The sequence below is a fragment of the Rhamphochromis longiceps genome, linkage group LG20 (genome assembly GCF_057381845.1).
Source record: "Rhamphochromis longiceps isolate RC_006_pf linkage group LG20, R_longiceps_female_GT1.1, whole genome shotgun sequence".
NCBI lineage: Eukaryota > Metazoa > Chordata > Actinopteri > Cichliformes > Cichlidae > Rhamphochromis > Rhamphochromis longiceps.
In genome coordinates, this window is record NC_140576.1 from 7,664,193 (window position 1) to 7,689,919 (window position 25,727).

General features: G+C 40.7%; 1 protein-coding gene across 4 annotated transcripts; it reads left to right on the forward strand.

Annotated features, from left to right (window-relative positions):
• Window positions 1-403: 403 nt before the first annotated feature.
• gnas (GNAS complex locus) lies at window positions 404-24,351 on the forward strand. 4 transcript variants are annotated; one of them, XM_085392856.1, is made up of 14 exons: window positions 404-556; window positions 901-1,777; window positions 1,964-2,102; window positions 7,179-7,251; window positions 10,994-11,048; window positions 11,146-11,265; window positions 15,986-16,083; window positions 20,193-20,247; window positions 20,560-20,633; window positions 20,777-20,835; window positions 20,927-21,047; window positions 21,350-21,480; window positions 21,891-21,958; window positions 22,102-24,351. In XM_085392856.1, the coding sequence occupies exons 3-14, from the start codon at window positions 1,964-1,966 to the stop codon at window positions 22,246-22,248; spliced, it is 1,140 nt and encodes a 379-aa protein (XP_085248982.1). In that variant the 5' UTR covers window positions 404-556; window positions 901-1,777; the 3' UTR covers window positions 22,249-24,351. The 4 variants fall into 4 exon arrangements, with proteins under 4 accessions (XP_085248982.1, XP_085248983.1, XP_085248981.1 ...); XM_085392857.1 differs by having other exon boundaries at window positions 901-1,152; XM_085392855.1 differs by having other exon boundaries at window positions 404-684; window positions 901-2,102.
• Window positions 24,352-25,727: the final 1,376 nt, after the last annotated feature.

The window sequence follows — 25,727 nt, forward strand, 5'->3', positions numbered from 1 at the left end:
AAAACTATTTTAGCAGATTTTAAGAAATGGGTATAATAGTGTTAAGCCTATGTCTTGAAAGTAACTTAATGCACCAGTCTTCCTAATAGTATAACTCAGTATAATCCGCTGCTGATGTGCTTGTACTTTTCCGTGAATAAATGTCTGTAACAGAACATATCTAGTGGTCTTCTAAGATTTGAGTAGCCCTGCTCAGAGGGGTCTTGTGCTGTTATTCCTGCATACAAACCACCTCAGGTCTTTTTTCCTTGAAGAGGGCGCCTTTTTCTCTCTCCGCACAGCCACGCCGCTAACGCGGCTCCGCACCCAGATCACGTGACCAGGCGAAGCGGCCTCTCCTCCTCCTCCTCTCTCGGTCCTTCCTTCCCAGGGTTCAATGAGCGTTGTGTGGCCCCACCCCGTCTCTCTAAAAGCGCTGTCTATCTGTTCAATGTAGGCTACTATTCTCGGAGAGAGAAAGCAAGAGAGAAAGGGAGAAAATAATAACCTCCAAGAATCGGGTATTCCCGTCTTTCACCTTCCTCGACCAGCGGCCAGGAGGGGAGCGGCCTTCACGGTGGGAATGTGCTGCTACAACAGCCCCGCGTCCTACTTTTTGTGAATGTAAATGCACATGTAGTGTCAAGTCTGTAGCCTGTTTACCCACCTAGGATTCAAGAGGAATCTACATATGTGTATATAAATGTATGTTTGTATGACAGCGTGTGTGCACATGTATAGGCCGTATGTAGGTTATAAAAGCCGAGCCTGACAGCGGGTGTAGCTTTTTCACCTGCAAGAAACGTGGATACATTTCGAGGGATTTTCACGTCTTTGGTCACGTTTTCTTTTTCTGTTATTTTGTCCCCCTCCTATTTTTTTTTTTTTTTTGTAATTATTTCCCCCCTCTCTCTTTTGAAGGGATTCATCGGAGTCGAGCCAGAAATTAAGAAAAAAAGTCTATCGGTGCGCAGTTTTGGAGGCTTGGTGGTGATGTGAGGGGCTGATAAAACATTTCAGCAACAAAAGCGAGGGGCAGAGAGAGAGAAGGCCCTTTGGAGGAGAAAACAGCAAGGAACAGCCATCACATATAAGGAGGACAAATCGGAGGGGGGATACTGGATCATTTCGGATTTGGAGGTGGCGAGGGATCAAGACGAAAAGACAACCGCAGTGAGTTTGGGGCTGATTTGATGCAGAGAATGAAAAAGAGCCGGGTGACGACGGAAGAAGCGAGAATGCCACACATGTAGCTCGTTTGGGTGTAAATATTATTTTCCTTACAGCTGTCCTGCTGGGTCCCCGACGAAGACAGCCGTCGGGGAGACAGAAAAATAGATATAGAGTCTAAGTATACACCCATGGAAATGTTTGTCATGAAAAGCGACGTGGTAACGAGCGGCGCTACAGCACAGGCGAGCTTTGCGGACACGCCGAGTTCGGCTCCTTGTCACGGGCAGCTGTGAGACGCAAGACCCGGGCTTTTGGAGATGCAAATTAGGCTGTTTTTTTCTGCCTCCGTTTGAGGTGAACCGCCGTTTTTGGGTCTTATAGTGGACATTGTGGATTACAAGTCTTTATCTTACACGGCTGAAGGGGGGGGGTTGGAAAGAGTTTGGAAAAACGAAACACAAACTACTGCATATAAAAGGGAAAAGCCCGAGCCGGATTCAGCAAACTGAGAAGGCGGCCTCCGTGTCGTCAGCAACAGTATCCTGCCCTTTCTCTGACAGCAAAATACGCGTTACGGACTTTAAATCTCTACACAGGGGCGCCACGGACCTTAAACGGTGTAAATGTGGGTAACGTTGCTGCCAAATCCGCGGGTCAAACGAGGCATCTAGACTAGTTTATCTGATTTATTTTTCTTTCTACATTACCCCCCCACCTTCCCTTCCCCCTCCACTACCACCTCCTCTACTTCTTCTTCCACCACCTCTTCCTCCTCCCCTGGACCCCCTTTTTTCTTTTTTCTTGCGGGAAGATGGGTTGTTTGGGCAACAGTAAGACCGAAGACCAGAGAAATGAGGAGAAGGCTCAAAGAGAAGCAAACAAAAAGATAGAGAAGCAGCTCCAAAAGGACAAACAGATCTACAGAGCAACACACAGACTACTACTTCTAGGTGAGTTTGACACATTTTTACAGATCTTATGTGCTTGCTGCTTTACAGACAAGGCCTCTGTTTGCAAAACTTTCTGGGATGTTGTTTTGGGAAACATTGTCAACAGTGACTTTGCTCTTGCATAAGGCCAAAAATGCAATACGGTGCTGGGTTTTTGGCATGTTGCTGTCAGACTGTCATTCTGCAATGCTAACTCCCCAAACCTGCTGTAGCACAGCCCATTGGCTGGTTTTAGAGTATGCAGTGAGGCAAACCTGTAAGGTGGGGTAAACTGCTTGCAGTGGTTAAAGGATTAACGAGCACCAACATCAATCAGAACCAGCCTGTCCTAATTGATCATTAAGTAATGTATGTTTGTTCTTTAACACTTTTTCTTTTTCAGTTGTATTAAACTGGGATTTTGCAGCATGCTGAACAGTGCTCATTTCTAGCACTAAGCATGCATGCAGGCCTCAAATTTGCCAAACTAACAGAAGCTTTACATCACATGCCAGTTTGTGGGTGTGTTGCCCAAACATAAGATAATGTGACTCAAAGAAAAGCACACCAAAACTTGGTTAATGAAGAAATGAATATGTGTAAGACTCAACATGTGGTTGTGTGAGTGAAATTTAGGTGGGCTGGGTCTCTTTCATTATATAAGTGTTTTTTGTTTCCTGCAAAGCTCTCATCTGTACCCTCCTCGTATATCCATTCACAGGGTTTTGACTTCTAAGAATTTGCGGCGGACCCTTGGGGGAGGGGGTCAATTTGTTTTGAACATATCACTATTGAGGGTGGATATTGTATGACATGTCACTACTTGCATTAGGGAGGAAGTTGTGATGACTTTTGGAAAGGAGAAGGACAAAACAAATATACCTTCTGTAATTTTTAGGTCTTTCAGATCTAAAATATCAGCTTGATTTAAATGCGACCCTTAAAGGAAACTTTTTTAAGGGTGAGCAAAGGTAAGTAAGCATAAAAAAGGGACACTCAGTTCACACCTGCTACTAGACCTTGTGTTAGCTTTGTTGGTAATAAGATGATCTCTGCAGCTTGACAGGCAGTAAATTGACCAAAAAGAGTCTACGAGTTAAAGCTGGACACACAACCTAACCGATTCTTCAGCATTTGTAGTGTCGGTTTGTATTGTAGCCTAGCTAAAACACAAATGTTGACCATCTATTGGCAGAGCAAAATTTTGAGCATGCGTGCCCACAAGGTTTAAATTTGCAGATCATTTATGTGTTTTGCTCAGTATGCTTTTGATTGGATTAACCACCCAGTCTAATTAAAGCCTTAATAGGTCCATGTTAACGAGACCTGTTAAATAAGACACAATGGGTGAAGGGTAGCAGTACAAAAAGACTACTGGATTGCTCTGTGCTTATACTGGTCAACCCCACAAGCTAGCTTTTCTGTCAGAACACTGCAGGGTGCCCCAGATGCAGTTCAGCTCTTGTCCATCATGATACTACATCAGATGAACAGTCATGCTTCCTGACGTGGAATCCACCACATTTTGCTGCACACCATTAATCCTGTAAATTACTACATTTTAATTTGGCATCTTTGTCAGACTTCATTATAAAAAAGCATCCTAAATTCTCAGGGTGTTAATGTAAACAGGTTTTAGATGCCACATTGCATGTGAAGCAATATTTAATGAGTTTGCCATGACAAAAACAATTGCATCTTTAATGCTACCACAGTATTTGCAAAACAAAGGAACAAGCATTTTCTTTTTGTTTTTTGTTTGTTTGGTTTTTTTGTTTTGTTTTTTTAAATGCTGTGTTAGCGTACAACTATATTAGCAGCTAATCTGATGTTTTAGTTTAAGCAATGTTGCAAGAGTTTCAGTGCTGATGACTTCTGTGGCTGTGAAGGGCCTAATGGCAGTTTAGATTTCATGTTTCTGCAGGTTCTCTGTCATCCAGATCATGGTTGTCTTGAATGCTTGAAAAGAACATAACTGGGCTTTAAGTTTATCCAAGAGGCTTCTTTACTTCCAAAATGACTGACAGTCCCAGGTATTGAACCCTTAGTTGGGGTTGTCTCTTTGGAGATGGTCCTTGACCCAACGTTGATCATGTGGAATCTCGCATGATCAGTAGTGTTAAAAAAAATAAAAGGGCATGGGTCATTCTGTCACTGGGGGCATGGTATGAAATTTCTTATATCATATCTCCCACCCCACCATCATGTGAGCTATTGAGGTCACCTGAGGCAAAGTGTGAGTGGGGATTGTAATGCCTGGGAAGGACTGTTGAGACTGTGTTGTAGGTCGTGATAGCTGGTGTTAAACAATGAACAAATCAAAGTGGACCTAGGTGGCCTCTTTCACTCCCCTGTCAAACCGTCCGTCTTGGATGAAAATGTGAACCCTGGTGTCCTTCTCCTTTAGGTACAAGTGTACAGCTGAGTCTTGAGCTGGCTCTCCTATGTTGTGTTAAACATTTGTAAGGTGGTTGTTTGGTTTGTCCTGTTTAAAGGTCCAAGTATTCCGTTTTGGTCTGAGGGTGTTACTCAGCTTGAAGTGCACTGGGATGTTATGTTTGGAGCAAAATCTTGATTTTCTTCAACAATCCTGCCACATAATGGACCAAAGTATTGTTCTATCATGCTGTTTCTGGCTGGTTGATGTCTGACATTCTGGTGTATCTTCTCTGATTTAATGTGATAGAACTGCCAATGTTAAAGGGTCTACTGACTCGCCTCTGTCAGTGCGCCCCAGGGTGGCTGTGGCTACAATGTAGCTTGCCATCACCAGTGTGTGAATGTGTGTGTGAATGGGTGGATGACTGGATATGTAAAGCGCTTTGGGGTCCTTAGGGACTAGTAAAGCGCTATATAAATACAGGCCATTTACCATTTACTAGCAGATATGCTCACTGTGGACATGTGGCGGCAAAAGTTCCCTTTTTTTTTTTTTTTTAAGGCCATTGTTAAGGTGTTAAAGTCAGTCGGGATTTTCATTTTGGATAATACTCATTTGGCTATATATGACCTACTTTTTAAAATCATTTGTGTGGTTAACATTCTCCAAACTAAAGTGTACTTTAGTATTTGTCCTTATTTTATTGCTTCACAATGTAGTCTGGTAAAAGACGGGTAATGGGCAGAGAAGGAGGGAGCACTGTGACACGAGGTCATCAGTTATCGTCGAGCTCATGATGTTACGAGTTCATGATATATACTGTAGCAAGCTGAGCCATCAAAATGCACAAGTCCCAGACTTGTGTGGCTTCTCTGATGTGCTTGACTAACAGTTGCACTTCATTGCTGGGAATCGCAGCCTAAACTGGTGCAAACTGTCAGATGATGCTAATGTAAAGCTGACTAAGTTATTTTTTTTTTACTTTAGACTTCGTCTTTTTACCTTGGAAATGTATTTAGTTAACTTTTTTTTCATTCGTCCAAAGTAGGACAGAAAGGGAGAAAAGAGCCCTAAGATAAATGACATCTGTACAAACATGCCACTTATTACGCCTTTAACTTTACTTTGAAATATTCAGTATTGCTGTAATACTGTAGAATGCCAAAATAAGTTTTACATGTAATTATGTATTTAGACATTTACTTCAACAGTCACTCATCATGTCAAGCAATAGTTAAAAAAATCACCTAATAAATATTTAATCTTCTAGATATTAAATAATCAAACAAACTGATGTACTTGTGGCTTTGTGCTTCAGTCTGTTTTAAGCTTTACCTTAAGTACGTTAGGTTTTTTGTTTGTTTGTTTTTTTGGGGGGGGTGTAACTTACATTTGTCTTTATTTAATTCAAGGTAAATTTAATTTTACCTTAATGTAAGTGAACACCAGAAATAACTAAGATGACAAAGACAAGACTGCTGTTTCAGGCCTCTTTTTTTTTTTTTTTTTTTTTTTTTTTTTTTTTTTTTTAAATTTATATAAATAGGCCTGAAATGGGAAAAGCATACATCTTGGTGTACATTGGGTCTTGTAACTAAATTTGCTCATTCCTCATGTAGCCTTGCATGCTGTAGGTTTGACATTACAGGGCAAAAACTGAGTTTCATTCTTATAGCAGTTCCAAGCAATTCATCTGGCAACCTGCAGCTTACCACTAACGGCCCGGTAGTGCTGCATGCTATCAATTTCAGTCTGTTAAAATAGAAATGAGAAACGAAAATGAATAACACACATATACAATATTACACAGTAAGGTTCAGGCTCAGATAAAGTGACGACAAGCGTATTGTTGACATCTGAATACAAACACAAAAAACCCTAATTGGATTTAATTTATGTATTTTTAACAATTCAAATTTTTCATGCAGTATCTTAGGAGAATTGTGATATGTTATACTTTTAGCTAGTCTTAGTCTAACTGAGAGCATGGTGTCGAGATCAGGACTCTGTGGGGGGTTACAGCATCTGTTGATGGACCCCTTGTTCTTGTCAGATGGTTCTTGGTGCTGGCTTTTTTTTGGGGGGGGGGGACTCATTGTGATGCTGCAGAATGAAGTCTCCCATCCCGGGTGATATTGAATGATCAGAATATTCCTCTTGTGTGCACACCTTAACATGTTTTCTCCCCAGGACACACAAATGGGCTTTCGAATTGTTTTGGGGCTTTTTTTTTTTTTTTTTTTTCTGTATTTTGTCATAGTTGCTTAAAGGGTAAGAGATTGTAGGGGCAGACACAACAAGATGTTATACTTTATTCAAAATTAAACCATTATTTGAAGTAGTTTAAAAAGGAATCTCAAGGTCTTCTTTTGTTCTCTGGCCCCTTGGATAATAATCTAGTGTTGTGCTTTATTGGTGGCCTTATTTGCACTTGTTCTCACACCTCTGTGACCTCATAGTAATGTCACCGGTGCGAACATGCCTGTAACAGCGGGCACTGCACTAATTGTCAGTTTGCAGGCAACTTATTCAGTCAAACCCATAACAGTTTGGGACCTTTAACCTTGTAGTGAGCTACAGTGCTTGTGTCCACATAAAGGAAGTTGTACTTACACTGTAAACTGGTATTTCAGATAAACACCCATTTTATCCCAACACTGAGTGCATGTAAGTGTATCAGTAAGGTACATAATCCATTTTCACTTTTTCTCTCTCAGGAGCTGGAGAGTCGGGAAAGAGCACCATAGTGAAACAGATGAGGATCCTACATGTCAACGGCTTCAATGCAGAGTGAGTACTAGAGTGAGGCTGAGAATGAGCAGCATTCTGCTGAGTGCTCTTTTAAGTCTGAGGCTCATGTTGGCTTGTGGGTTTGAAGACTTTTATCCCAGGCTGAATCTACATCTCCTCCTCAGCGCCACAGAGACCCCTGTAAGAGTTTCTGTCAATGGTCATAAGTTTCTAATGAAACAAGTATACCTCTTTGCAACTACTTTGACCTAGCAACAGCCAGCAACCACTTGCCAACCATTTGGCAAATTTACACTTTTTGCTACCAACTGGAGGTTTCCAAGGGGTCGCTGACCAGCCTGCAGGCTTTTCACTGTGAAGAGAACTGACTATATAGTGGGATACTTTGTCAACTTTTAGTAGACCTAACTTGTATTGATTCAGTTGTAAAATGGTGCAATAGAATCCTAAAGGTAGTTTCATCTTCTACTATATAGCCCTGGAGCATTGAAGTAATTTATTTATTAATTTATTGATATGCTAGTATTGGCAGAAATTAGACATTTTTTGATTTGGTTAAAAGCGATTATTTAGTGAGCTAATTCTCTGTAAAGACATTATGATGCCACTTAGCTCACTCATTGTTGACCACCTCTGGTCGAAGCTAAATTGACTGCTATGACTGGGCCTAGTTTAAGTTTTGAAATCTGCCCAGGTAAGGAGAAGCGTGCATGTAAGGGTAAGGTGCTCCAAGCCGGCTTAAAGAACTGACAGTCAGTACCCTAAAAACTGCTCACCTACAAGTAAAATTAAGCCAGCTTTGTGATAAATGATTCCAATAATTTGCTGTTCTCCAGTGCCTCAACTGCTAGCTCCACCATGTTGAAGAGTAGTTAGCAATGCTGCTCATTTTAAGATCAGGGTAGTGGCACTCTTGCAAGAGATCTCCAGGGCAGAAGTCCGTCTGAACACCAGACAAAATAGAGAGAAGGCTGAATGATATGAAAGACCACTAGATCAGTGTCCTGGTCAGCTTTCCGATAGGAGAACATGAGATGGGAGTTGGAGCTAGCTAGCCAGCAGCTGAACTTTTATAGTACTTGCACAAGTTTCTGTCAGGGTCTCCTAAGGTCACTCCAACGGTGACCAACAATATAACTGATAGTTGTTCCCTCTGATGGATTGGAGTGGGGGTGGGGGGTTGAACTGAATCACCAAGCATACTTGGTTGAGGGTTAATCTAGCTGAGTGGTCTAACAAATTAAACCCTCTGTGTGAAAACTCTAAAGACTACCCTTGTGTTGCATTTCTTCCCCCCCTCCTCAGTGTTTTTGGGAGCACATCTTTAACTTTTGCTTAACCAGTTTCAGGAGTAAAATAAGATGTTTGTATTGGTCTGGTGGTGGTCATGTATTGATAAGATGGAAGTATCTTTGCGAGGTTAGGCTAGATTTTCAGCACTTAAGGCGAACTTGGGCATATGACCCAGTGTGTGACTCCACAACACAGAACAGTGTGTGTCAGTGTGTCTGTCTCTGCTTGCATGGGTGAGATCTGTCTTCATTAAGAAACAAATCCGTAGAGTGCCATTGGAGTCATAAATGTGACTCGTGTTTATTGAGACCTGTATGGCTCATTCCTGTCCTCAGATGCAGTAAACTGGAGGATTTTCATGTTAGGTTTATTGTCTGTGTATGTCTGATCAGACGTCACCTTTGGAATTAATCACCTTCATCAATGAAGGTCTCTTTAAACCAAAACGGTGTTCCAGAACGGACTTCACATGACAAGCATAATAATGTGTTTTAATTTGCCTGCATCCTCAGGCAGGACATAATATACTGATTTGAGCCTTAAAGGGTTCAATAAGGCCTGTGATAAAAAGAATTTTGGGGTGAATGGATTGAGTGTTGTGGCATCATGGTAATGTCAGAGTAATTGTCTCGTGACCGGAAGACTGGCAGTTCCAATTGCCGGCGTGATTTGGGAAATAGATGAATGGATGACTCATCTCTCCATATTCTTTGAACAAACGTGACTTAGCTGCCCTTGGGCAAGGCATTTGGAACTGGAAAGTAGGCAAAAATGAGGACTGGGGTATTTGGGACATTTTTATTGAGGGGGAGGGGCAGATGATGGGCCTTAAAGTTGAATCAAAGCAGTTCATTTTATTATTATCCCCCCACCCCCTTGGCCATGAAACCAACACAGCAAGCTTAAAAATGGGCTGAAGTGAGACTTCTATACAGTCTTCATGTTAACTTAATGTGGCTTCTTACAACTTACTGAATTTCAGTTTCATACAAGTCTGTTTTTTTTCTCTTTTTTGGGGGGGACTTTGCTGGCCCCGTTCTGGCTACCACCCCTCATGTTTGACACCCCTGGTATAGATGGCCAGTTGATTATTAATTAATCCATGTTATGCAACACACTAGAGTACAGAATGTTATTGATATTGATTTCAAACCCTCTTTAGATGGGCTATCATCCACCTAAACGCTTTTCTTTTTTGTTGAACACATGTTTTTTTGGATGCAATCACTGTAGCACATATTGCATATATGTTACATCTTTAAGTCCATCTCTCTCTAACCATACAGAGGGAAGCAGTCTCTCTGGAGAGATCACACAACCATGTGACAGTCTTCATTGACTATCAGTTTAAAAATGTAAATGTGCCTTCCCAGTTCCCCTCATAACCTCTTCCTCTTCCTCTCCCCCCCCCCCCCCCCCAATTTTATTTTTCTTTTCTTCCCAGTTACCTCACATGTGGTTTGTTGTAAAATATGTTTTTGTTTTTCTTTCACCACAAAGACTGAGTGCCAGAAATGCCAAGTTACTGAAGCTAGTGAACAGACGTTAGCTTTTGGTGTCATGGCTTTGGCTGTATACATACATTTGTGGCTGTTAAGTGTAGATAAGTTTGTAAAGGGGACCGTTTCACCCTTGTCACTGACATGGAGCTATTGTAAACACAATGTACTGTTGTCCTGGCAGGCTCAAGGTGAAAGATAGACTAACTGGCTCTCTGGTTGCCTTTTATTAGAAACATTTTTTTTGTCAGTCCAAATGTCTCAAACACACAGCTATCATTTACAGCAGACAGACATAATTTCGCTAGCATGCATGTCAATGAAGGTCTGTTTACCCATACAGACCAAAAACAAACCTAATACAGTGGACTGTAATGCACCCGGTCAGGGTAAGAGGGACCTCTAACACTTTTTTTCTTTTTTCTTTTTTTCTCCAAGCTTCATTAAAATGATACTTTATAGCAAAATTAAACATGTTTTTGATGTAAATATAGTGGTTTGAAGAGAGGCAGAGTTGCAGTGCAAGCTGTGAGAATGGCTGTTTTCTTTCAGTGGATGTGAAGTTGCTTTTGTATCATGCAGTTTTGTCTGTTTGACAAAATGTCACCGACTGGTTCAAAAAACAAATGTAATCATTCTGTCACCATTAGCCTTAAATTATTTTTTAACGCTAAATTATGTCTTGTCTTTTTATTTACTCTATTTTGCTCCCTCTTAACAGTTTCAGATTATTGCTGTTTTATGGTTAATTTGTGGTCTCAATGTATTGCAGGTTAAATGCTAAACATTAATATCCAAAATCTTTAGGATATTAACTTTTTCTATATATAACAAATCACCTGCAGACAAAAGTAGAACTCGTTTTACATGTTTTGAGCACTTCATCTCAGTCAAACAGTTTTTATATGCATGCACTTTTTTTCCTGTTCTGAAGACATTTGCAGTATTTCTGCGATTTACTGCTTCTCATTGAACATTTTCTGTTTCAGAGAGAAGAAGCAGAAAATCCAGGACATTAAGAATAATATTAAAGAGGCTATCGAGGTAAGTGTGCTGTTGGTGGTTTAGTAGCAGCTTAGACAAATGCGGCCGTAACCTGTCGTGTTGTCTTATCGTTTTTCTTTGGGTTTCTTTTCTACAGACCATAGTAACAGCTATGAGTACCCTAACCCCACCTGTCCAGTTGGCATGTCCTGAAAACCAGTGCCGGATTGAATACATCCTCAACTTTGTCAATCAGAAAGACTTTGATTTTCCATCTGTGAGTAGCAATATATCACCAAATACATATCAACCCACACTTTGACATGTAGCTTTCTTTAAGTAATTTATTTAGCGGTTTTTCTTGTTTGCCTTGCTTTGATCTTCAGAACTGTTTTATAATGACAGTAATTTTCCAGCTTTACTCTTTCAAATTGAACTCATGGCTCACATTTTCATAGTTCATTGCCCCAGTTTATGTTCTACTAAGAATTGTAGAGTTGACCTTATATACTTGTTTGAGTTTGTTGGGTTGCTTCAGAAATTGGGATAGATGTGTAAGGTACATTTTAGGACTTTTATTATTTAAATTTGTGTTATTATTTTTAAAGTCTGTATAATGGATCTGTAGCAGGGCCATGGCCTTTTCAGCTGTGTTTGTACTTCAGTAGATCATGGTAGGAATTACTCCCAGTGTCACAGGTGAGGATCTCTTGAAACAGGTAAAGACTGTGTCCAGAGACTGTTATAGACACTGGGGTTTACTAATGAATCCACTGGTAATGTCTGTGTGGGTTTGGTATTCTCAGCGGGATATTTCCATTGACTAATTGTCTATCCCAAGAGATGAAGGTTTGCACAATACCTACACTAATATGATTATAGCAGTTTAAGGTGAAACAGTGGTATTCTTTTTGGGAGTCTTTGTCCGTCTTGAAAATGTGTATGTTAATACAACTGACACTTGGTATGCCGCCATGCACTGGTGGTGTAGTAGTTAGCACTGCACTGCAGTGCTGGAGCTCAGCAGCATTTGCAAAAGTCTGAGGGCTAGTGCAATGCATGGGAAGTAAGTTATGCACTCAACACTAAAATGTTAGTGTGGACATTAGTCAGTGTTTATCTACAGCCACCTGTTGGGCTTGAGGTTTCAGGTCACTCAGTCTTGTATGACTTTTTCAAGAAGAAGCTTTTGTTACTTCTGTTTATTTTGAATAAAGTTCATAAATGATAAATAGGGGTGGGAAATATTGAAACTAAAGGGGCAGCTGTGTTTCAGTCAAGTAACGATCCTCACCAGACACCCATTTATTTACATAGTGGCACTGAGCTCACACTCTTACCCTGAGTGATTTGTAGTTTGTAAGCAGACAGCAAATCTAACTCTGCAACAATTCATTAAGACAAATCAGCTGTCAGAGGACTCAAATCTGAGAGATTTAACCTACGAGCCACTCTCGTCAACCACTAAATCACCCCGCTGCCCAATGAATTCCATGCATTCTGAGCTGTTGGGAAGCAATTATTTGTTTATGGTCGTTTTACTTGTTTGGTTGGATGACTTGTTTATGACAAGCATGGCATAGTTTCCAAGTTATAAAACATGATGGTGAAAAGTGTGTGTGGTGGTGAGCGTCATAGGCACATCATCACTTCCAGTCAGGACTGTGACATTATTAATTTATCTCGAAATGAAGACTAATGGTAAATCAGGATGAAATGGGAATCAGTTTGCAGGAAGTCAGTTGCTTTTAAACTGGCTTTAACAGTGCCCTTGTGCGCCTGCCACTATAAATGTTTAGGTTAGATTTCATTTTTAATTTAAAGGAGGGAGTATTACAGTTAATTCAGCAAGCAGAGTGCTGGTAAAGTTGTAAAGAGCTACGAGGACGGACGTGCCCCCACGTGACGCATGCAGGTTTGTGAACAGGTGAATTCCAACATTAATAGTTTAAAGCAGTTTACCACGGTCAAACCGGTTTAGGACTTTAATGGAGACGAGGAATTGAATCCAGTGCAGATTGAAAATGATTGGAGATCCTTATTTTTGTCAGGTACATTATTGTAGACTGCCTGCTGGATGATTGGGATAAGATAAGTCCAACCCATTTACTTTTCCATTACATGATGACTTGAGGGCTGCACTAATTGTTACCAAGTCAGATTTCTTAACTTTAACTGAGTTTATGGAATGAGTGTTTCATTTGTAAAATGTGAAGAGCAAATTTTGTTTGCAATTTGAATCACACATTTGTTAATGTCTCATCTCTGCAGCCCATAGTGTAAATTAATAGAGGAATGTGCCGTTGACTTGCTGTCTAAGTAAATATTGGATGACTTCCTACATATGGCTACACACAGCAAATTCCAGTGTTTATGTGCAACACAGCCATTTGTCTATTGCCCACTCTAGTACACTATGTAGATTTTGGTAAACACTTTAAATTTCAAATTCAAATGGTAAATGGCCTGTATTTATATAGCGCTTTACTAGTCCCTAAGGACCCCAAAGCGCTTTACATATCCAGTCATCCACCCATTCACACACACACATTCACACACTGGTGATGGCAAGCCACATTGTAGCCACAGCCACCCTGGGGCGCACTGATAGAGGCGAGGCTGCCGGACACTGGCACCACCGGGCCCTCTGACCACCACCAGTAGGCAACGGGTGAAGTGTCTTGCCCAAGGACACAACGACCGAGACTGCCCAAGCCGGGGCTCGAACCGGCAACCTTCCGATTACAAGGCGAACTCCCAACTCTTGAGCCACAATCGCCCCAAATGTATAAATCAAGCACCTAGCCATGCAGTCTGACTTTATAAACACTGCTGAAAGAGCCAGTCTAAAGAGTTTGCTGAATTCGAGCATGGTGCTATATTAGGGATAGTACTGTTGCAGCAAATCAGTTCATGAAATCTCTTCCCTCCTAGATATTCCACCATGAACTCGAAGTAGTATTATTGCAAAGTCAAAGTGTTTAGAAACCACAGCAACTCTGCTTCAAAGTGGCAGAGCAGGGTCGTCAAGTCCTGAGGCTCTAACACTCCGCTGACTCAGTAACAGCCAAACTCTGGCATTAACATCAGCACACAAACTGTGCACCAGGAGCTACATGGCATGGGTTTCCAAGGCTGAACAGCTCCTGTAGGTGTAAAGTGTAGGTGACTCAATACCTTTGTTCCTGTAGTGTAGGAGAAACCAGATATATTTGACCTGCATTTATTTAGTTTATAGATGAGCTAAAAATGGCTCTGCACATAGAAAATACCTTTTGAGTCACTGCAGTTGGTCTGCTCTTAATTCCCCCCCCCAACTTTTTTATTTTCATTAAATGAGTGCATCAAATTTGATTTTTTTCTTAGTTTAGCAACTAGCTGCAGTTATTGATCAAACAGTCACATATTTCATATCACAATCTAGTGATGCCTAGAAATCTGCAGTAAGAGAAGCAGCATCTCTCATATTAAATGTCAATATCACAGCACAGGTGCTGGTATTTAAAAAAAAAAAAAAAAAAAAAAAAAAAAATGTAAATGAGCAATATAATGAATTTGGCTGTAATGAAGGAGAATATACTATATGTGTTTAGAGTGGGCATCTAAATCGGCAGAAAAACTAGTTGTGCTGTTTGTGTTAAGTTATTTTGGGGTGATATGTCAGCAATAACAGGTGTTACCACCTTACAGCCACAAGTAAATTTCAGTAGCTTCAGTGCATATAGCTACACACACACACGGGGAACACGCTGTTGTACATGAGGAAAACCTCCCTGATCAGGAATGTGGAGACACAGGGTTTTGTCAAAATGCTCAACAGTGTGCTCATAGGGATTGGAAGACTCTAAGGAAATCAAACTTGTTCCTTTTTAAATCTAGGAGCAGAGTCACCTGACTAATGGCCATGTTTCTGTGACATTGATGAGAGGTTCAGGAGCAGCAGACCGAATGATCCATTTTTAAAAACTGTGCTAAATATGTATTGCGTGTTTTTTAAGGATGAAGGGTTTGGATGCTGCAGTTATAAAATGGTCCTTTTTATAGCAATGATTCTCATAGTGTTGCCACTTCATTTCGTAAAATCTACTGTAAGCCTGAGCAACAGTTCAAACATCAACTCCACCTTCACAAAGCTTGCACCCTTTCAGTTTTTGATGTTATTAAAGAAGCGACAAGTCGGCTTTGTTACTGGCTTCACATAGTGGCTGGTGGTGTACCGGAGTGCTTGACATTGCCTAATGTTTCTTCATGTATGTTAATGGAGTGGACAAAATATTGGGAACATGCCGTGTAATGCAATCCAGCACACCACCAGCCACCATGAAGCCAGTTAAGAAGCATGCATGTACAATGCTCCGGACAGTTCAAGTCAGGTTTAACGGGTGTGCTCAAAGTGGTCAGTGAGTGACACACAGAGGTGGTGTTGTTGCTGTTGTTTCTGCAACTTTTTACTTCCTTAAAATGAAATCGGCAAAGGTGTTAAGAGTGCAAAAAAGATAAATGCTTCATTGATTTGATATCTGCATGTCACAAAGTCTCTGTCTGCTGTGAGGAATCTGCACCCTTATTTACCTTTTTAAAGATGTGCACACAGACATCGCCCAGGCACAACGTACACTGCATATGGTGTCAACAGAAACGCTGGGCAGGAGGTGCCCTCACATACACATCATGGACAACAGACAGCCCTGTGCTTTTTCTTCCCCCCTGTTTCATGTCATGTTCAGTGTAACATGCACAAGGAATACACACAATCGCCTACTTTGAAACATGTTTAAGCACATGAGCTGTTGCTCAATCCTGTTTAATCATGCAGTGGTTCTAATGTTGTCTCGCATTTCCACTGCAGTGACACAGAACTTGTTTTTTGTAATTTCATGATAAACATGATTACTAACAATGTCCAACTTTTGTTGATGCTTCAATTCTCCTGTTCTGCCTGTATGATTCATCTCCCCCCCCCCCCCCCCCCCCTCCCCAAATCTTCTTGTTCTCAGGAGTTTTACGATCACGCAAAGACACTGTGGCAAGACGAAGGTGTCCGGGCTTGCTATGAGAGATCCAATGAGTACCAGCTAATCGACTGTGCACAGTAGTAAGTAACTTAAGTTCAACTTCATGGTGACGTGATTTATAAATGTGAGGATTCTGTGAGGGATAACTTCTAGTTTTTATTGATACTGTGCATGTGGTGCCATTTTGTGTGGTTATCTTATAGTTGGTGTAGTTTTAATTGTCTTTTTTATTTATTGTTTTGTTTGCTTAGATTACTAGTAATAAGCTTCTGTAACTCAGAGGCAAATGTTGTGTACTTGGGGCATCCTAGAAGTTGCATAGCAGAGCAGCTCCTTTCAGCTTGAGATGGTGTCAGGTCCTGCTGGAAGCCGGTTACAAGCAGGATGAACAGTTGCATTATTGACAAAGAAGTAGAGACTGAAGTATGTTTTCGTATTTGTTCTAATACTTCCGGTTTTATGACTAAAGCATAAGTAGGGTGAAATCTGGGGTAGACATGCTCATCCTGATCCCAGCATGTGCGCTACTAAGCGGTTTCATGGCAGGTAAGGCATACTAGTTGGGTTTTTTCAATTCATGACTCCTATATGGCAATGAGACCGTGTATTATAGAAAAGTGCATTTTACCTTAATTTCCTTAAATCTGGCTAAATTATTTCCTTAGATTAAATGACAACTAAGGACTCAAAACTAGATGATAGCAATGTGAGCCCTAGCCTCGTCAATCCGGTTGTTAAGTGATGATGTATGAACCCTGCTTCCAGGTCCAAACTACTCTGCGTTTATTAAGGCTGTTTTTGGTTTGGGTTTTGGTTTGTATCTTATTCAATGTCATCTGAGCAAGCCCCCCAAAACAAAAAATTCAGTGATCACTGTCGACCTCTGTCACTTTTATTACCACTATTCATTTTTAAAGCTCAGCTTTTAAAACCTTATGATGTAACTAAAGCCCCATGCAGTAGTATATTAATGACCAACCTCATATTTTGAATGGATTATCTCAGTTGTTCTCCTGACTGAAGTTTAGTCTGTTTACAGCTTCCTGATATGCAATTGCATTTATCCCTAACCATCGGGAACCATCACATGATCTTCTATTGAGTGGAAAAAAGTTGGCATTCATCTTCCAACTTTAGTGTACTAATGTGTTTATATTATGCAAATCATAGCTGTGTAGCTAGCAGTGACATAGAACAACATTATATACCAGCTAGCCCAACTTCAGTAACCCTGCAAACATTGTTGTTTTGTCTTCATTTTTGTCGGCTGTGATAGCAGAGCTGTAAGTTTTAATTTTTTCAGAAATCTCAATCCATGGTTTCCATCTGTAGCTCTGTTATGGTGAATGCCTGGATGTTAAACCTAATTGTTACACCTGGTAGAGCAGTCACATTGATCATTTTATTAAAGAGGAAAGAATTTAGGCAAAATTGTAACTCTGTGATGCTGCTATATTTGTTTAAAGTGTAGCTTGGACCCAGAAACGGCTAATAATATCAGACTTAAAGACCGGATAGTATGAATGCTCTTGCTCCCTAAGAGATTGCCAAAAAATCTACTCGTTAGGGAAGCACTATGCACCCTACATAATATTAACTGTGCTTTAAAAAAGATTTAAAAACTAAATGCAATGAGATCCAGAGTTTATTTCCCATCAAGAGGAGAAAGCTCATAGGTAATATCGGCATATACCACCTCTACATACAGTTATGGACTTCAATACTGTAACCGGTGCTCATACTCGAGTTTGAGATGAACAACTCAACCAAATGTTTTGACTTGACTGTGACACGTTTGTTTTGAGTCTTAACAAAGACTTGATTCTGTTTTTCTGAACCCTTCTCCATACCCTCACCACACACTGCATGTTTTCAACAACACACACTGACTCAAAGTTCAGGAAAAGAGGTAAAGTAGCTAGTCTATAAACGAAGTTGCATGAAGCTCTAATTTAAAATCAACCCAGCAGATAGAAACGCCCTCCTTCTGTTTCCTCTCATTTTCCCAATGTGCGGGCACCAACGCACCCTTACACATGTAAATGACGAGTGTGGTCGTATGTGAAAATGCTGGCATGCAATTGTGTAGTGGAGAAGATTAGATTTGACGATGCTGATTCAGTGCATTAATGAGGGAAAACTAGCTAGAAATCATCTCGATTAGGAGTAAGTCCGACAATATCAAAGCTCTTCAGCATAAAGGGAAACGAGTCTCTTGCTGAATTAAGACTGATACAGTGCATCACTATTATTAAAACAGCTTAGTCTTCGAGTGGTGTTTCTAAACATGCAGTTTTCATGTCCTGATAAACACTGAAATAAAACTTAAAGGGTCATATTTTTGGGATACATTAAATACCTGCGGACTTCTAAAAATCACTGACGAGACTTGGAGCACTCTGCATCTGCTACAAATAAAAACAGCAAAGTTATCATAACCTGTCAGGAGTATGGAGTCATCCTAACAAAGGTGGATGACTTTTAAAAGGGAGCTGAGACAGGAGTCACTGGTTGAAATCTTAAAATCTGGATGTGCATACGTTAAGTGATTAAGGGGGGGTCCTAAATGTACTTTTTATGGGTCAGAGTTGTCCAGTTTATATTTTTTTTCCAAACAAAAGCAGGTAAAACCACAAAGAAAATGTATAGTGAAGGAGTCGTGTAACAGCTGCAGTTTGCAGGGTTTGGGAGCAAACATGGCGGAGGCTGAGTCATCTACAGATCAGAGGATGCTTAGAGGAGGGGGGGGGTGATGTTTGAGGAGGATACCTTCGCTGCTCAGCTCTTGACTATGACCCTGTAGTCTTGACTGTTTTTTACTAATAAATCCATCCTGGTGAATAATGCATCCGGTCATTGAGAACTTTAGATCGGTTTGATCTTTAAAAAGTTGATTTCCTCACTCAAGTGGTACAGTCCAGTCTGTGATCCCTCCTCCTTCCTCCTTGCACACAACACAAACTCATCCTGCTCTTTCTTTCCTTCTCTCCTCCTTTTTTCCCCTTTCTCCATCAGTCTGTCTTCTTTCTGGTGCTACTCCAGCTGCACGAGATTGGGTGCTGATAGACTATTAATAGTGCCTGTGGTTGGGTCTCCATGGTAACCGTGCTGCAGGCCAGGGCGCTGGGGAGCTATTTTTGAAATCTGCTCTGTAATGTCAGACAGACGCCACTACACCTTCATTCTGTCTCTCTCCTTCTGTTTCTTTACCTCTTCCACTCTTGTGTGTGTGCTCTCATCTTACCTTCTGGACACTTTTTTTTTTTTTTTTTTTTTTCCCCTCTTTCTTTCTTCCCTCTCCGGATGGGGCTGGTGGTTGCTCGGACCTTCAAAGAATCCCAAAGATTCTCTCACTGTCCACTTCCTCTTCCTGTTTCCTAGTTCATCCATGTCTTCCATGATATATTGATGACCTGCTGTCATTGGCAAGATGTTTGAGTGCTGCCTGCGGCTTGTTCTGACCTTTTAACATAGCACTTCTTGGTCATCCTTTTTACTCAAATGTGAAATAATTGCAGATGTTGCAGGAGGCCCACCTTCTCTTGCAAATGAGGAAAAAGCTACATTAAATACTATACATATTAAAACGACTGAATGCACTGTACTCTTCTCCATAAGATCTTAGTTTCCTCAAGCTGGGTGTAACCTGAATCTATCGTCTTCTGCCCTTTGAGTTGTCATGATCACTTGTAGCTATGCTCACTCCCTGCTTTCACATTGACTCATTTTGGCATACTGGACAACAGCTTCAGTGTTTTCCCTGCATATTGAGTGAGCAGTGAGGATGCTTCTACCTTCAAGGTCATCTGCTGTAGAAAAATACAATTAAATTCAAAAGTTGGTTTTATTGGTATCTCTCTCTATTGGAGACTTTAAGTCTCAGTATGTCGGGCTCAAAACCACACGGACAGCCTCTCTGGCAAACTGGTTTTGTATTTCATATAATACCACAGCTGTGGCGATGTACATGAGAGATGATACTTAAGTGTTGCTGGAGGAAAAAGTGCACAGTCATGCCTGGTATTATACCAGTGTTGTGTTTTTGTTTTTGTTTTTTTGTTTTTTTTTTTTGTCTCATTTGACTCCTTGAGCACACCTGTACAAGTCTTACAAATATGAAACCACTGTGTGGTCTATAGTATTACTTCGGTAACTGTTCTCTTGCCTTTTGTGTCTCTCGTCTTTTCAGCTTTCTAGACAAGATCGACATTGTGAAACAGAGTGACTACACTCCAACAGATCAGGTGGGTGAACTTCTTCCACTACAAAGTTAATAATATCCTACATTTAACTATACAACTATTTCCCCTGAATAGTATTTTATGAGGAAGGGACTTTAACATTTTGGTCCCTGTCACATATTAAAGTTATGCTTTTGCTCCTTTGGTGCCAAACTCAAATGTGTTATATCCTCTTATTTTTCACTTTGAAATTCAGTATATTGTCCAAATATTCCATATGTTGGATTTGTATCTTGTGAGTGTTTCTCCAGGTTTGTCACTCTAATCTGGCACATAAAAGCCTTGTTGTTACATTGTGTCACTCCTGTTCACCAGGATTTGCTGAGGTGCAGAGTACTGACTTCAGGGATCTTTGAGACGAGATTCCAAGTGGACAAAGTTAATTTCCAGTAAGTAAAAAAAGGGTGGAGAGTAACAGTTTCTTTCAAAGGTAATCTACAGTGTCTGAGGATATAAACACAAATCAGCTGTACATATGCATTTTCTCCACATGATGGCAGCATTTTCCATGTTTACATTTATATCTGTACAGTATGTTTGATGTCGGCGGTCAAAGGGATGAGCGCAGGAAATGGATTCAGTGCTTTAATGGTAAGTGGTGTTTATTTCCTCTCACTTCCCTTGACTCGTATCCTTTTCTCTCACGGTGTCTGATTTATCGCTGTTCCTCCCTCTTCCTCAGACGTAACAGCCATCATCTTTGTGGTGGCCAGTAGCAGTTACAACATGGTGATCCGAGAGGACAATCAGACCAACCGTTTACAGGAGGCCCTCAACCTCTTCAAGAATATCTGGAACAACAGGTGAGGAAAGACGCCAAACCTGTCATCCTGTGGACTTGTGGTTTGTTTTGTATTGAATCCCGAGATTAAGTTGACAGCATAGGAAATCAGAAAGCCTTCGCAGCACTTCAGCCTCTCAAGGGTAGGCAAGTTATTTATCAAACATGGTTTCGAAGCTAGAACACTTTGAGCAAGTCCTAAGCGAACTGTTATCTGCTGGCCCCTGTTATGGCTTATTTTGGCTGACTGAACTTTGTCTTTTCACACTTGGAAACAGTTTTATATTTCAGTGTGATCTTATTTCAGTCTCTCGTCTTCCTCAGGTGGCTGCGGACCATTTCTGTCATCTTGTTCCTAAATAAACAGGACCTGCTTGCAGAGAAGGTGTTGGCAGGGAAGTCCAAAATCGAAGAATACTTCCCAGAATTTGCTCGCTACACCACACCTGATGATGGTGAGCTGCCTTATTACAGCATCTGATTTTGAGCTCTGTGTGTGTGTGTGTGTGTGTGTGTGTTAAGATTAAGTACAATAAATTATACCGACGTGAAAACACATTTTTATTTTCATCAATGAAATTTATCATTTAAAAAAATGGAAAATTCGATGCAACAACTCATCCAGAAATTTGAAAGGATACCTTTGATATCATTCACCACAAGGGGTCATCCTGGATACACCTAGAAGATTTTTGTAGTGAAGCGCTTGCTCTGTGAGGTGGAAAGCTTCTTTTTACGTCTTACACATTCTGCTATAGAGTTGTAGTGCCTCCTTACTAGTTGTTGCATTGTCATGTTTAAATTGTCTACCTGTGAAATTGCATATGGTGAGAAGTTAGTCACTGGCCTCTGTCTCCTCTTACAGCGACGCCAGAACCTGGAGAAGATCCGCGTGTTACAAGGGCAAAGTACTTCATCAGAGATGAGTTCCTGGTAAGTGCGTAGCTGTCTTTCATGGGATTTGTTTTTAAATGTATGCAGTGGAGGGGCGGGGGTTATGCTTTAATAAAATTTGGAGACGTTTCTGCTGCACAAAAGTTGTTTAGCTGCTTTGTAACTTTTCCTTTCTTCTACAGAGGATCAGCACAGCAAGTGGAGATGGAAGGCACTACTGTTACCCCCATTTCACCTGCGCCGTCGACACAGAGAACATCCGCCGCGTCTTTAATGACTGTCGAGACATCATCCAGCGGATGCACCTGCGGCAGTACGAGCTGTTGTGATGGGAGAGGAAAGGTGTTAGGCCAAAAAGATAAAACCAGATCGGACTATGGAAGACGAAAAAGAAATCCCTGAACCTGCGTCTCTGAACTCTTCTGCAGAAGTATGAGAGCTCTTGTGACACAACAGGGGCCAAAACACACACTTATAGTAAACACGCCGTGAACCCAGAAATTCCCCTGATGCAAACTCTCTACCTGATGCAGAATTTTTGACGGATGGGTTTGAGGGGCTTACACGTAAAACAGACTTCAGTCTTGACTTTCAGCCATACTCCCAGCTCCTCACCTTTCGACATAATGTTATCGTCACGTTACCTTCACCTTCCTAAAAACAGAAAAAAAGTGGCCCAGTCCGGACTGAGTTTCCTGCAGCGAGGGTTGGAGCTGCAGCTTGAGTTTTGTTCGTTTTGGTTTTTTTTGGGGGGGGGGGGTTTTCTCCCCTGATTGGGCTGAAAACTAAGAGCTACTACTTCAGTGCAATTGGGAAAGAGATGAATTACTGCAAATGGAGAATGAATATATCACAGCAGATCAACTGAACACTGTATTTAAGAGAGACAAAAAACAAAAAAAACAAGCACTGTGCTCAGGACTTTGACTCAAACCATGTACACCAAACCTTCCTTTCACTTAGAGACATCTTTAAATCCAGTGGCTCTGCTTGCGCACACACAACACATCTCACCTGCTTTTTACTGGACTGCACAACAGGGGGTCAATCTGGCAACGCACGTACCTGCTCGCATTTCGTTGAGATGCCGGCTATTTATCTGGGTCGGTGCTTTTTGAGATTAAACGGGCGAAGCTCAGCCGAGCCCAGAGGAGCAGCGTTACCACAGACTTAACCAGACCACGGGTGTGTTGGTGAGACGTCACTCGAGCAGGTGTTCACTAAAACGGGATGGGAGCCAACTGCGATTTGAGTTTCTCTGATGGGAGGTGTCGGCCGTGATTGACCGGGGCGCCAGCGGCTTCTCTACAGAACTGTTTAGCCACCTGACTTTGTCTTGTTGGTATCGGAGCATCACGTGAGGAGGATATATTGAGTTTAAAACAAAAAGAACCAGAAATGCCAACTTCTATGGGACTTTCAATAGAGGGCGACGGGCATCCTTCAACAGTACAGTACCATATAAGTTAAAGAGAACTCTCATCCTGTTATACAGTCTCCACAGCTGTTTTTCTCTGTGTAGACTTTTGTGCCATTGTGCCCTGTGCGCTCTTTCTTTATCTCAACTCTTTGTCATCCTTTTGTCACCCGTTCTCTACACGTTCTCCATCTTTCGCCCACCCTCTTCACCGCCACCTTTTCCATTTGCACTTTTACCTTCCTGGCAGTGGTCTTTCATTTTAAAGAGAAAATAAGATATATTAATCTTGGAATATTAAAAACACAACAAAATGGGACTTTTTTCTGCCCCCACCTGTGTGCTTGCACCTCCCTGCCATTCCTCCCTCCACCATTCCTCCTCTCCTCCCTTGTATGTCTGTCTTTACTTTACTGCTGAACTATTATTCTTGTACAGACTGTAAAATGTATTATTTTGTACAACTTTATTGAGGAAAAAACTTTTAGAAGATCCCTGTGCCTTGATCACGACTGTACGTGTGTAATGAGCTAAAGTGGGTGTCATACTGCGCTGTATAGCTTGGCCAATCCTCTCCCTGCCTCCCTCGCTCTTACATTCTCTCCCTTTCTTTATCCCCACCTCTCTCTTTCTCAGTCTTTCTTTCTCCTCTCCTTTCCTTGGAGATGGTGGATGACCATTTGTAGCTTTAGTAGAGTTTTGTTTTTTGGGGTGGTTGGGTTTTTGTTTTTTGGTTGTTTTTTTTTTTTGTTTTTTTTTTGTTTTTTCTTGGGTTATTTTTGGGGGTTTTTTCCACCCTTTTCCTTCCAGCCCATCTTTATGATTTAATGTCTTTTTTTTTCTTTTGATCCATATACCCCCAAAAAGATAAATATGAAATCTATATGGGTTCTAAAGTATTTTATTAGAATCAAATGAACCTTGACAAATTGTACACTTGATGGTGTGCATATTGCTATAACTTAATCCTTTCAACTGAAGTTGTTTGGGATTTTTTTTTTTTTTTTTTTTTTTTTCTTCCACACACTGAAGGGTTATAAGTGGGAGGTGACAGATGCAAAACATTGCTTGTTTCTACACAAATCGTTCTTGTTTTTGCAAAAAAAGAAAAAATGGCCAAAAAAAGAACATTTTGTTTTTCTTTTCTGCTGAGGGGGGAGGGGGTCCTCCTGCCTAGCCTTGCACAGCAGAGGCAGCCTGTACAGTATTAGCATCTCTCATTTCAGTGCCCTAGTCTCATTTAATGTGTACATCAAATATGGGTCTACTTTCTGAAAAGGAGCTCTATGAAATAAAGAATTTTTTTTTCTTTTTTTTTTCTTTTTTTTTTTTTTTTTTTTTTGGTGCAAACAGCAACTGCTTTGTCATGTTTTTGTCATTACACTCTACGCAACTCAGGGGATAGAAATCAACAACCCTATTAGACAAAAGTGCATCCAAGCTTATCGATTCTTATGACTGTTGTGCTTCGCAAAACAACAATCCTCATGGCAGTGAACATTTTGCACATCTACCTGTGTCTCTAGCTCCCAACCAAAAAACTGATCTACATTCGTTGTGAAAATCAGTAACGTATCGGACCAAATCGCTTAATCTTTAACAGTGCTGATATTTATTTATTTATTTATTTATTCCCGCCCCCCTACTCCTGCCCCCACCGCAGCAAAAAAATTAGAGATGCCTTGTCTTGCAGCTTTTACAATCAGAAGTATGATCTGAATGCACTGTTGTATCAAACATATTTGCTATTTCAAGTTTAGCTCTATAAATTCTTTAGCTCCTTTTGGTTTTTTTTATTTTTTTTTTTATCTCTTTATTCATTTATTGCTACTGCTACTCAAAGTACATGTGTAATATAATGATCTCAAAGAGTGACTGGCAGGAAGAAAAGAATATGAAAGGATGTAGCACAAGTAGAAAAGCACAATGGGTCGCCAACTGTGCGCCCACTTTGATCTTAAAAGGGCTGTACTTGAGAGAATCTTTTAGCCCGTAAAAATAACTTAAATGCATATTTACTGCTTGAGATATCTTATACGTGATAAAGAAATGTGTCAACATGACTCTTCGGACTCAAATGTGTAAAATTACAAAGTTCTGGTAGCTCATTGCCTAGATGGGCCTGTAATTATGAAATAGAAAATTCAGTTAAAAACTTTCCATTTTTATTATTTGACTGTGGACACATTGATTTTTTTTTTTTTTTTTTTTTTTTTTCAAATTCAGACAACCTCTTAACTTTGGCACTTATCTATTACTTAGAGTGTGGCTGTGGAGGAGGTCGTCTTCGGTAGGAAAAAGAAAATTTCTGAGAATACATTTAAGTGCAGGATTTATGCCCTCCTGCACAATTTTCAAAGACTTCCAGCAGGCCAGGTTGGAGTCTTTGCT